Source organism: Suillus subaureus, assembly GCF_016647635.1.
Source record: "Suillus subaureus strain MN1 chromosome Unknown BJ212scaffold_27, whole genome shotgun sequence".
Classification (NCBI taxonomy): Eukaryota; Fungi; Basidiomycota; class Agaricomycetes; order Boletales; family Suillaceae; genus Suillus; species Suillus subaureus.
Window position 1 is genome coordinate 71215 of NW_024538583.1, and position 12608 is coordinate 83822.

At 48.9% G+C, this 12608-nt stretch overlaps 3 protein-coding genes across 3 annotated transcripts; 1 reads left to right on the forward strand and 2 right to left on the reverse strand.

Moving 5' to 3' along the window:
- Positions 1–861: 861 nt before the first annotated feature.
- On the forward strand, positions 862–5708 carry BJ212DRAFT_1277185 (uncharacterized protein; the record flags this gene model as incomplete). The annotated part of the gene is made up of 11 exons (XM_041331342.1): positions 862–971; positions 1046–1448; positions 1510–3161; positions 3226–3670; positions 3717–4009; positions 4064–4743; positions 4784–4883; positions 4920–5044; positions 5094–5421; positions 5470–5531; positions 5587–5708. The coding sequence occupies 11 exons, from the start codon at positions 862–864 to the stop codon at positions 5706–5708; spliced, it is 4320 nt and encodes a 1439-aa protein (XP_041190347.1).
- A 437-nt stretch (positions 5709–6145) lies between these two features.
- On the reverse strand, positions 6146–6607 carry BJ212DRAFT_1244689 (uncharacterized protein; the record flags this gene model as incomplete). The annotated part of the gene is made up of 1 exon (XM_041329636.1): positions 6146–6607. A coding segment is annotated over one exon (462 nt), but the record flags the coding sequence as incomplete, so codon positions are not given.
- Positions 6608–7722: 1115 nt separating this feature from the next.
- BJ212DRAFT_1371103 (uncharacterized protein) lies at positions 7723–10042 on the reverse strand. Its single transcript, XM_041336275.1, has 8 exons — positions 9691–10042; positions 9150–9636; positions 9062–9102; positions 8746–9015; positions 8623–8689; positions 8493–8577; positions 8327–8443; positions 7723–8276 (listed from the first exon to the last, which is right to left on the reverse strand). The coding sequence occupies exons 1-8, from the start codon at positions 9978–9980 to the stop codon at positions 8098–8100; spliced, it is 1536 nt and encodes a 511-aa protein (XP_041190349.1). The 5' UTR covers positions 9981–10042; the 3' UTR covers positions 7723–8097.
- Positions 10043–12608: the final 2566 nt, after the last annotated feature.

Consider the following 12608-nt stretch of genomic DNA (forward strand, 5'->3'; position numbering starts at 1 on the left):
TCATCTTTCTTTTAGCGGGCGCATACAACTTGTCAAGACAACGAGAAATCTTACACACATCTGGCCTCGAGGCTGAGGTACTGCGGCTGCCTAGGCACGACAGGCCTTGGGCCGGAGTCACCGTATCTGTCACTGTTTGGCTTCATTTGACCATGGGCAATTAATCTTGACGGGTGGAACTGGATGATCCCGGTTTCCAACCAACGAACTTCGAAAGGTTTCAGGAAGTTTCAAACTATCTCATGTACTGAGTAACTTCGGAATTAGTGGTGACCCCCTGATTATAATTAATTAGGCTATGTACTGTGAATAACTCCTTGGAAAGGATCTGATAGCGCCGACAGCACCTCGTTGCTGAGAGCATCAAGTTACTACACAGGTCATTGCAAGGGGAAAATTGAAATGTAGCCTTTGATTGTGAAACTGAAAGTTGATCTGAATGTCGAGTTCGACTGAGGCAGGTCGGACCTGCGACGTTGAACATGAGAAAGCGTGGGATAAACTGTATTCCCAACATCAATTGGTTATCTTGTTTTACATAAAAACATTTATTCTACTACTTGGAACTGGCTATCTAGGACGGTGTCTACTGCTACAGCACTCACCGTGACCAAATACCCTAGCCTCTATATACCTCATCATCGTGCCCGCCATCGTTACACGCCCACCACCATTAATCGGGCACTTGACAAATAGCCAACAGTCCTTCCTTCAACAATTACACGTCCTACGTGAGCTGGCTCAAATTCCATACCCCCGCTGCTCGCACCCTTCTGTCCTTTCTCTATCTTGAATCTGAACAACATATCCGAATCACTCTCATTTACGCTGCTCGATTGTTGACCGGGGAACCCAACTTCCATGTCTCAACAGGTCGCCCTGAATTCAATCCCGTCCCTCGAGGACAGACTCTGCCCGGGCTGCAAGCAGTATGCCGTCAACGAGAATGGAGGTTTAGTTGTCGCGTTTGGGTGAGCTAGCAACTACTATTATCGATACGCGCTTTAACTGTACTTGCGTTGCGGATCACTCATCGCGTATTTAGACAGTCATTTTTTCATGTCGACTGCTTTAAATGCGCGAAATGCCATCAACAGGTGACCGCTGACACGAATTTGCTACTACTTTCAGATGGCTCGCCAATATGCGCCAACTGTTCGTATAATTGTAACGTTTGCCACCAACCCATCCTCGACGAAGCTATCATGACCGGAGACGATTCATACCACGCACATTGCTTTAATTGCAAGGTTTGTCATAACCGAATCGACGAACTAGTATTCGCCAAGACCAGTCATGGCATCTATTGCATGACTTGTCATAACGAACGCATGGCCAAGATTCGCCGCCATGCACAGAGGAAGCGCGAACGGGAGAAGGCTGCTGAGGGAAGTGCGTCATCTTCAACACGGGAACGAGAAGCACGAGAATTTTTGGCAGAGAACGCGGTAGGTAGAGACATAAGCGGAGTTGACCGCTCTGGACCGATTTTTTGACGTTATTCCATAGGTGTCTGATCGACAACAAGCTGTTTCGCGCCCTTCGTCTTCATCTGTGCGTTTGAAACCTTCAGCGATGACTTTTCGGGATACTCCATCCATGAGGAGTCTCAATCAACCCAGAGAGGACGCCTTGTCAGCGCTGGAACGAAATCAAAAACCAACATTTCAGGATGAACCTCTTCAAACATCAGCCAAGAATGGTGTGCATCCGTCGATCTTTCCTTCGAGCCCCCGGCCGATCCAGCATAAACTTCTCGCCTCTTCACTATCATCACGTGATGCACAAGCACAATCATTCGCAGTAACTATCGCACCCCCCGACAACAGCGACGACGGTGGCGCTGATCATACCCAAGTGATCATAATTGATGATTCAGATGCGTCAAGCCCACAGGTGTCGTCTCAGTCTGTTCCTATAACTCCTTTAGAGAGCCTGCAGACTCAGGATGGAGTTGGAGGGTCATTGTTAAATCCATCGTCAATTACGGACCCATCTAGCGCACTTTCCAGGAGAAAAAGCTATGATGACGGTGTTCGGCCACTGAACGTCCTCTTCGCAAAGAAAGGACATACAGAGAAGGATTCTTTGGACCAGCCTAGCCTGGACGTACCGAATGTCACGTCTCGCAGTGAGAAGCGGCGGTCCATTAACCCAGGACTTGCTCTGGATTATAAGAAATTTTCCCGGCCTCCTACTACAGCCGGACTTTCTCTGCCAGAACAGATGATTCGGTCCCAGACGTTACCTGCAAACCGTAGCGACTCACCCGTTGCCCCATCTCCCTCCAAGCCAATCTTTTCCGATTCATTTTCATCTCGCCGGGCATCCAATATCAGTCTACTTCGTGACAACGCCTCAATCTCGACCATATACCATTCTCCTCCTTCATCACCTGCTCCTGTTCCTCAAGAAAATGGGCGAGCAACACCCGATGGTCGGATGCGCTCAATGTCGCATGACCCCCTTCAACCCCAGTCCGCACCACAATATGCCCGCCCGACGACCCAGTTACGTCGGATAAGTCCTAATTTGGAGAAAGTTTCTGCTCGTCCAGACTCACAGAATCATGCGAGAAACTCAGTCAACGGCCTGCATACTCAGCAGGTCGATGGACGTCTGTCTCCCTCTGGCCCTTCGAGCGAGAGAACATTGCGCATAGATAATGCACCCAGTGGCTCAATATCAGATCGCTCTGGTGTAGTTACTCCGACGTCCCCATCTCATAGAGCGGATGTCCCTCACGGGATCGAGAGTGGTACAGACACAGACGCAGAAGGGGATGGCAGTCGCAAGTCTTCAGACGGCAGCCTTTCACCCACTGCTCCTGCTCCTCCTGTCCCACCCAAAGAGTACAGGGCAAAGGCACGCGCAAATGAGCTCAAGCTGGACATTGATCCCGATGCATCTGCCATATCACATATAGATTCTAACTCGGATGAATCTTCGCCAGTTGAACGCACGTCGGTCTCAACGTTTATCGCGCCCGCCCTTCTTCCTCCTATTCGCTTTTCCATGACGGGCTCGGACTTCTCAGACTTCCTGAGGTCAGTGGGCGGAATGCCATCTCTCAAATCGCTCGATCAGATTACCGAGGGAGATGACTCTCGCAAGGATGAACCGTTACCTAGTCCAGCAACAGTTAGTGGCGCCAATGGAAAGTCACAAAGCTCAAGGAGTGCGGCCAGCGTTGACCGTATCAACGGAGCTAAAGATCCTCTGGAGCGAACCATTTCTACCGCATCCCAACAGCCGCACTGATCACCAACAAGATCCCTCGAATTCTTCTCAATCACTTGATGCCGAGGCGAAAGACCTGCTTTCAAGCTTGCCTCACGACTTCTCGTCAAGAGGCCGCTCTTCTTCCGAGTCGCATCATCCCTCTCTTCACAGCCATGGAGCGAGGCACGAGACGCTGGACTCGAATGTATCTTTGGATCCCAATGCGCACATCATCGTCACTTCACCCGATTCAACCATTTCAACGCCTGTTTCCAGCGATTCGTATGATCTTGTGATTCGTCGCCTTCATGAGATTCTCGATGACGCAAGCGAACACGGCTATCAGCAATTGAAATTGGACAAGAACTTCGTCTGGACCATCATTACGTCGATGAAGCAACGACAGATAGAATATGGAGAGCTCAAGCACAAGTATGACGGCACAAAGGTAGACACAGTTCACCTCAGAGTCGCTCATTCTAATGTCTTCTCAGAGGGCGAGCCAGCAATATATCGAGGGTCTTACCGTCGCCCAGAAGGAGCATGACCGCGAACTTGTTGCTCGACGGAATGCCGAAGCAGAGGTCACCCGCCTGCGTGTTTTGCTATCTGGTCAAGCTGCAAAGTTGACTGCTCTCAACGGCGAGGCAAATAGGTCGGAAACACGACGACAGCTTTCCCAGGACCTTGCCAAAAAGCTGGATCTGTTGGAGCACGATCTGTCCCATCTGAAAGCGGAGCGAGATATGACTTTAGCAGAGCTGGAAGAACTCTGCGCGTCAAAGAAGTAATGTTGCAATACTTCCTTTGAAGTCACCGAGCACTCATTTTAGAATTTTAGTTGCCCTAGCGTTACAAACTCGGGCGAGATACCTGCCGCACAGATGAGCCGGTCTTTGACCATGCGCTTAGACAACATCAAGACGCAGTATCAGCACGAACTCATTCCTCTCACCCAGCAGCGCGAGGCTCTCATCAGAGAGGTGGCAGAGTTGAAAGCTGCCCGCGAACAATTCCTCGAGGAGACCACTGTCCTTAACGCTCGAAACGAAGAACTGGCGCAGCTTAGTGCTCAGTATGTGCGTCGAATAGAGGCCTCTCGCTCTGCAACACCTACTATAGATGTCATTGGCTCGAAGGACGAATCAATAGCAAACTCCGTTCGCGAGAAGAGTACATCGTTTGACCGCGAACACCCTCAGTCTGACTTCCCATCAATGTCTTCATCACTCAATGGCTTGGCAGCGCGCAGCACGACAACGTTGGTTGAGGAGTCAGAGGCCAAGTTTAACAAGGCCAACCGCCTCGAGACGGCAGATTCCATGCCCTCAACGCTGAAGTCTGCAAAGTTCAAGTGGCCTATGGCTAGAGGTCGGGATCCCTCACTCTCATCAATTGATCAGAAGGGCAAAGGTCGGGTGGCTCATTCCTTCAACCAGACGAGCGTACTCCGCTTTACGCGGTGCGATCATTGTGGAGACAAGCTATGGGGTTCCCAGTTTCGATGCTCAGGCACGTCATGTCTTGATCTCTCGTGTCCACTTTACTAATGGTTCCCCAGTCTGTCATATATCCGTACATCCTCGCTGCGTGAATCAAGTGTGTGCAGCATGTTCTCAACAGCCGCCTCGCCGAGACGATGCAATTACACAATCTCGTGAGTGATTTGAACATCTTACCGATATTCAAGTCTAAAGTCGAACATTAGTTCCCTCCATGTTTGGTCGCGATCTTGTAGAACAAGTGAGATCGGATTCAAAGCGGGGTGAACGGAGAGTCCCTGTTATCGTTGAGAAATGCATCGACGCGGTAGAGGCACTCGGTAAGTAATGTGTTCTAAACTGATTGTACCTGGTTGACACAGATATTAGCACTGGACTACGAGGGTATCTATCGCAAAACTGGCGGTTCTGGGCAAACAAAAATCATCACGCAGCTATTCGAGCGAGGGGACTATGGGGCATTCGATCTGCGTGACGACGATCGGTTCAATGATATCTGCAGTGTCACTTCCGTCTTAAAGACATATTTCCGTCAATTACCTGTCCCTCTTTTGACTTATGACCTTCATGGAGAGTTTATCTCAGCCACCTCACTCAAGGATCCTGGGCTCAAAACCCAGTATATGCAGGAATTGATCAACCGCCTTCCCAGCGAACACTATCACACTCTACGCTTGCTTGTATTGCATTTACACCGGTGAGAATCTGCTCGTCTCTCACGGACGTTCAATTGACGTTAGGACAGTGTATTGGAACACAGCGACAAAAATCTCATGAATGCGAGGAACTTGGGGGTGGTCTTTGGACGTACGTCCTTTCTCGCTTGTGTTCGCTTCGACTCAAAGCTGACGTTTGAATTTAGCCACGCTAATGCGTTCTTCAGATCCAGGTTCTGAGTTCAGTGACATGGCTGGCAAGGCCATGATGATTGAATGGCTCGTAGATAACGCACCCTCCATTTTCCAGTCGCAAATATCTCGTTGATTTCTCACACTCTATTCCGGATGGACTTTCCGTATGTTATTGTATACTTCGTATTTTCTCGGGTACTATGACATTCGTCTCTATGGTTGTCCTTTGCTTATCACCGAGTAGTGTATCTGCTCAATACTTCTTAGCAACAGATCGAACAAGGTGCACTTCGACGTTACCACCCTAACTTATAACTTATACATGGTGTGTACTTTATTTGAATTCGACCGGCCATTCAGATACTGTTGCACCTGACCATTCAATTCACACCCCCGATCAAGCAACAGCGTGGATGTCTGGTTGCCATCGTCGGATACTTGAAATTATTCAAACCTCACTACGCTTTGTGAACTTGGATCTCACTATTTAGGGCAAACGGAGTCCCCCAGCTCCGTGATCAGTCGCATTTATTACAAACAGAGCTACGGAGGGTGGAAAAACATACGATATATGTCTTGGAAGGCGTCAAAGTCGCCGAGTTCGTGTCTGCGTGATGACCCGACTCTGTTCCTGACCGCCTTGTCAAACAGAATGATTTGTCCATGGGCGGCTTTGGCAGACTGCGCGAACATACCAGAGATGTACTCAAAGTATGCATCGAGCTCAGCCGTTCGGTGAGGGAAAGCGAACCTGAGAGCGCGAGCCGCCCGGTTCCATGCTGCGATCCACTCTGACTCGGTGGTAATCTTCATAGTGGCAACCTCCGTACCATAACATATTTCCACCTCCCCAATGGTCACTGTGTGCTTTTCAACCGCTCGAGAAGTGATGATGATGGTATGGACGATATCGAGGTCGATGCACCTGCCTGCGATAATTTCTTCCCACCCAGACTCATGGAATTCTGGGACAAAACTGTGATACATGAATCGGCGTAGAACCTCCTTTTGGTCCTGTGACCAGTTGGCAAGAATCTTGTTGGTTCGCTCAAGGTTGGCTGAGAGCGGTTTGAGTGTCTCGGATTTAGCAAGGAATGAAAAGTCAAGTTTGGTGCGCTTCTGAGCAGGTTCTCCTCGCTCAGCGCGTCCTTCTCGATTCCTATTATCCTCTGGAAGAGAGGATCTATCTGCTGACTTCCCGCTAACTCGAGCTTTCTCCGAGTCCCAGCGGTCGAGCATGGTGGCGTATGGCTCTGCCACAGTAGCTACTCTTCGTCCAGGCGTGTTTGCAACCATTCCTGCGACAGTAGTGATGATATCGACGAGTGCTTCTATCTTGGTGAGACGATCATTTTTGTAGTCATTGACAAAAGCGAGACAGCTCTTCGCCATTATTTGTTGGGATGTGTCTGGTTTCTTGAAATTGGTTTGGGATGAAGTCGCCAATACTCCTGGTTCGGTCAGTGATCCGGATGAATGTGTTTGGGACGTTGGGTGTAGTGCACGAGCAGACGGTGCTCCGTATGAGTAATAAACATGAGCCCGATACTCACTGAGAGGGGCTTTGATAAGAGGGTCCAACTGTATGTAAGGGGCACAAGCGCGACTCGGTTAAACCCGACAGGGGTTACGCACCCTTACCTTCAGCTCCGGGAAGTTTTGCTACCTACATCTCTCGCGACTCCTTGACGCGCAATTAGATGAGTGAAATTTCCAAACTCGCTTTGTCGTAGTGAAAGAGCTGTTGAATATATGCGAATTTCGATCTGATCACAAAGGTATGATGAGCATATCAAGGAAACCCCACCATATTTAGGGGAGGAAGAAAATGCGAGGAGTTGCTCTACGCGAGCCCACGGCGGCCCACGGGGACTCCGAATCCCTTGATCAACGTGTCAGAATCAGGTATTCATATTCGTCTCCGACTGGAATGACAGACAGTCATGGTCTCGGCCAGCCATGCCAACACTTCGTCGGCATAATCCGGGAGAAATCGTGGATATATGAGTCTGTAGAAGCTGAGGCCTATGAAACATTGGTACTGATAATGTCACGCGCGGCGCTATAAGGATTTACACGAGCCTCGGGCGAGGCCTTGCGTCCCTATGTAATGACGAGTCAGTATCCTCATGGCGCTACATGCCATTATATCACGTCCGTGAAGCGCCACCAGCACGATCTCTCGACAGACGCGCAAGAAACATCAAAAGGACGGCCTCTGATATAACCACATGGCAAGTCAACTTGCCTCCTGGCTCAAGGCTCCTTCATTTGATGTTTCGAGAGCAGTAACTTGTATTCTGGTCCACACAACCATCAGAAGTGTAATTCCAGTCTCCATTATGTGGAACACAAGAAAATACATAAAGATTCTATGGAATACATAAGTCATATATGAAGGAATGATGAGCCTATAACACTTATTCTAGTAGCGATGAATGGAAGAATCTTACAGATGGATCTCAGCAGTGGGAAGCAATGCAGATATGAAACGTAGCAAGCACTGGATCGAAGGGTTGTGTCTATAGCAATTCTCGAGATCGTCTGATGCGAGGGACAGCTTTTTCAGGCTTCAGGGTGCAGAAGAGAAAGTGACGGCGAGGACCAGTAGTAGCTGCGGCTGCTACTGCAGCAACGCGGGCACCAAGAGGCGCAACATTGGCATCGCTGCGGATGCCCAAAGAAAACATCCTGTCAAAAACTGAGAAGCAATCAACTAATGCAATTCATATAAGAAAGAGCGTAACTCACGAGTTGCAGTGAAAGCTTTGGCCGTTGTCTGACACGTAAGGTGTGTTAGAGCGAGCGGTGGGCTGACACCCTCCAGGTTTCTTAAATAGCGATATACCATAGAGGGTTGACAAGGACCTAAGGATGCATTGAACACGCGATACATATGCGCGCGATGTCAACCCACCAAAACGGAAAACAGCATTGTATGCTTGTCTCCATTTTTCCTCAAGAAGACGAGCACAAATCGCAGAATCAGGGCAAGTAGCGCACTAAGAAACGTCAACACGACAATCGCATGTCCAACGAGGACTCACGCATTGATATTCCTTTGCAAGTGGGGTTAGTCCCAGTTTAAGCACTCGCTCAAGGAACCAGTTTCTCCTGTGAACAGCACCATAAGATCAGGCGTGCATAATCACATCATCCAGAAAGCTCACCGTTTCTCTAGTTTCAGCAGAGTCTCTTGGCTAAGGGTGCTAAGCTCTTCTTCGGACCACCCGCCCGGATTGTCAAGTACGAAGCGGCTTGACTCGCGGTAGAGCTCCTCTTCCTCAAAAAGTTCTGCAATTCGCATGGCCTTTATAGGTTTTCCGGCGGCGTGGGTCAGGAGGAAAGTGAGGCATTCCTGCTGGAGTGTCGGAACACAAAGCTTGTGGGAGATGTTCATAAGGCCTTCTACATTCTTCCAGGTTATGGTGCACTGGAGACTGAGAAAAGATTGGAGTGAAGGGTAACCATGAAGACACTACTCACTGAGGGTAGACAAACTTCAGGAAGTCGTGAAAGGTGTTAGCCTATGCGAGATAAGCAACCCGCACGTGTAATTCAACTCTAAACTCACTTTCTCCTCTTTGAGAACTATGACAGCGTCATGGCAATTAGTACGCCGGCGTCGCCTGACGGTTGCATGTGCTGTGTGAGACCCACGCCTGACCGATGGTCTATCGTCTGTTCGCTGCTTCCCTTTGGTGTCACGGCTTGATAAGGTCTCTCGACTGTTGGTTGCACCCTGCAGCTTTGCAAGACTGTTGTTGCGAGCACAGGCCTTGGTGTCAGCTTCGCCATCCTCACTGCCACTCATGCCACTGTCAGTATCGCTCCTCGGGGGGTTTTCAATCTCTACAGGAGACTCGGTATCAGATGAATCTTCACGCGTGAATGTCATTTCTGTGGGCGTCTCGATAATGCCTTTCTCCCCTGGAATGGAGGGAGGCTGCGAGATAGTGATAACTGAGGACATTGACTGTGGTCTTCCCGTCTCGGCCCAGCTGCCACTCAGCGCAGCCTCAAAGAAGGGTGACGCAAAGATAAGGACTTCTTTATGCGCCCTAAATTCGTGGGTGAATATTTGCACGTAGGTCACAGTAATTCATGCCACTCACCAGAAAATGGTGCTTTCGACAACAATCTTGACGGTTCCGGGGAATCTTCCTTTGCGAGTAAATGTCTCGTCGATCTCTATACCTTCCTCAGAGTCATACAAACTCAGTTCGGTGACCAGATCATCGGTCTCGCATTCTTCGAGCAGCCACGGAGGTGAGCCCGAGGAACGGAATATACCTGAAGCTGCTGCATGGGTTTCCGTAGGTGAACTGAGGGAGGCCGATGGATTGATATTGTTTGGCCCTCGTGAATTTCGCGCAATTAAGATGTGCGAAGGGTTCGTGGTCATCGCAGTCAGTGCAGAACTACACAGCAAGCACACTGACGAGTTCTGGTCGGCTAACGCATTCATGCTCCGAGAGTCCGGCTGTGTCCACCAGGTGTCTACACTTTTCCTTTTTCGTTGAATCATCATCCAAAACACACAAGAATTCTGGATTTACGTTATTTTCATGTTTCCACCTTCAAGCTAGGCCTAAGTAACGTGAGCCTCTTTTGATACATCGTTCAGTTCAGAATTTTCGTGTACAGCCTAGGCTTCAGTCCGTTCAGGCAAACTTCACGACTTAAATCGACGCATACGTTCCAGAGTATAGTCCTCGGTCCTGAGCAACCAAACGAAACTCCAATTCGAAAAGAAAATCAATGACTACCACCCTGGATGATTCGGAGCCTCAAGTTGTGCCCTGATATTATCTTTGAGTCCTGCATCTCACATTGGTAATATCCAGCCTGTCCGTGTCATTGTACTTGGTTTTTATGGAAGAAACGTTCTTTATGACCCAAATAATTCGTCGGGCTTACCCTCCGGTACTGCCCGTCTGCGAGCTCATCGTTCAGGCTGTGGAGCATATCGTTATACTGAGGAAAGCATGTCCGACCCAGAATACTTCGTATCCAGGGGGACGTCAGTGTCGCAGTTGTGTCAGCGGCTGCCAGCCTCTGCCAGCCCAGAGTCCCATGCTGCGCCCTTCGCACGACGCACAATGCAGATTCTTACTACCAAGTTGTGATCAAATCAACCGGAAACATCCTGCATCAAATTCGTAGCGGCCACGGAGGAGTTGATCCCACAAATCAAATCACGGTCAAGGCATGTATCAAGATTCAAGATGCATCGATAGTCATTACATCTATGCTGCGTAGTCAAGGGAGCAGTTACTTTGATCGTTAGTCTCCAAGTCTCAATCGTTATTTGTTTGCATTGATCCTGGGCATCCGCAGTCGCGTTGGCTGTCAGTTGCTCACGATTTGCGGTCAGTTTGTATTTTGTTTTCATAGCGTCAGTACGCTCAGAATGAATAGAATTGCATCATTTGTCAGGTGACTCAGGTCTACCTCATATGGGTGTGCTCAGGACGTCTGTATGCTTCACCAACCTGAGAGGCTCGAATACCCTCCACATGCTCTTGATGTCTTAATATGATTCATGCCTCTTCCGCTCGTAATTGCCCTGCCATCTGATGATATAGCGACTGACTACATCGAGTCGCTGTGTCCATCGAATACTGTGTTATAGCAAATGCTGCTTTGTCTGCGTCCCGCATCTGGAGTGTGCTTCCGGATCCCTTGTCACATTGGCCTAGACAGAGAGATTAATGGGCAGTAGTATTTGCAACAAGGAACATACTTTATGTGTCGATCTTATGCTAAGTAAGTACTAGTAGAGTGGGAAATCTAACTACAACCAAGCTTATGTAGGTGCTTATCCAGGTTCTTGGTTGGCTCCGTACCACGCTTCTACCGTGAAGGCATAATTCGTGTTTCACTTCTTCTATTATTCCTGTCCCCTGTTCATGAATGCCCGTTGTATATTACTAACCCCTTGTTCTGTACACATTGACCCGCTCCAATGTGCGTGTGTCCGATACTTTCATGCACCAACATCTGCAACAAGGTCTCTACTCGACATCTTTCATCCTTTGTAAAACACTTACCTTGCTTCGCCACGAGATCAAGAAAGCGCGGAAGAATCGCCGGACCCTTCTAACACTTCCCTTACTGATAGGATGTTACATTTGGGACACGTACCCGAGCAGCGATTAATAGATCTCCCCGGTTTGCGCTGATTTACATCACCGTAAGCTGCCGTCAAATTGCTCAGTTCCTCCCTTCCGACTTGTGTGGACGAGACATTTCAACGGTTATCAGTGAACACGTTTGAAGCAAATGCGCATTCAAGTCACTTCAAGCTACTCATCGTCGTTCCCGGCTTGACGGATCTTTACGGTGTCGTAAATTTTCCCCCTTGCAGGAGTAATGATTCATGTTGGCAAATATCCCCCATGAGTAAACCAAGTCTTCACCTTAACACCTAGAAAAAATGGAGATAAGGATGGTACTATCTCAGTTCATGGATATTCACACTGCACAGAAAAGTTGAACACAGTTCCAGAAAGCATACTCGCTAATGAAATTCTTGAGGCGATTCGGTGCCATGTTTAAAATTTACACCTAACCTGCCGAGATCATTAGGTACTATTTGGGTGCAGCCATGCGTGTCGATCGTAACTCCTATACTGGTGCTTGAATTAAGTGCTGCACGCGCGACGTATCACTGATTGCAGAGTAACTTAAGTATCCACCATGAGGCTGACGCGGCCCGACCAACAATAGCCGACAATATATCTGGCGTAAATGGATAGGGTCACTAGATTATCATGTCAAATCATCTAAACATTATGTTATGCAAGTGTTAATTTCGGTCGCTATGTACTGCCAGAGGCCCAGAGCAGGTAAGGTGTTTGTCGGCATCGCCCACTCTTAGTTTAACCAAACCTCCTGTTTGGCTGCGGACCCACAGGGGAGAAAGGGGATACTGGCTGCGGAATGAGAGAACACGACATCGGCTGTACTCTGATCACGGTGTGCGGGGGCGATTAGGGGCGACACTGCCTGCGGATCGGACAGAACACGT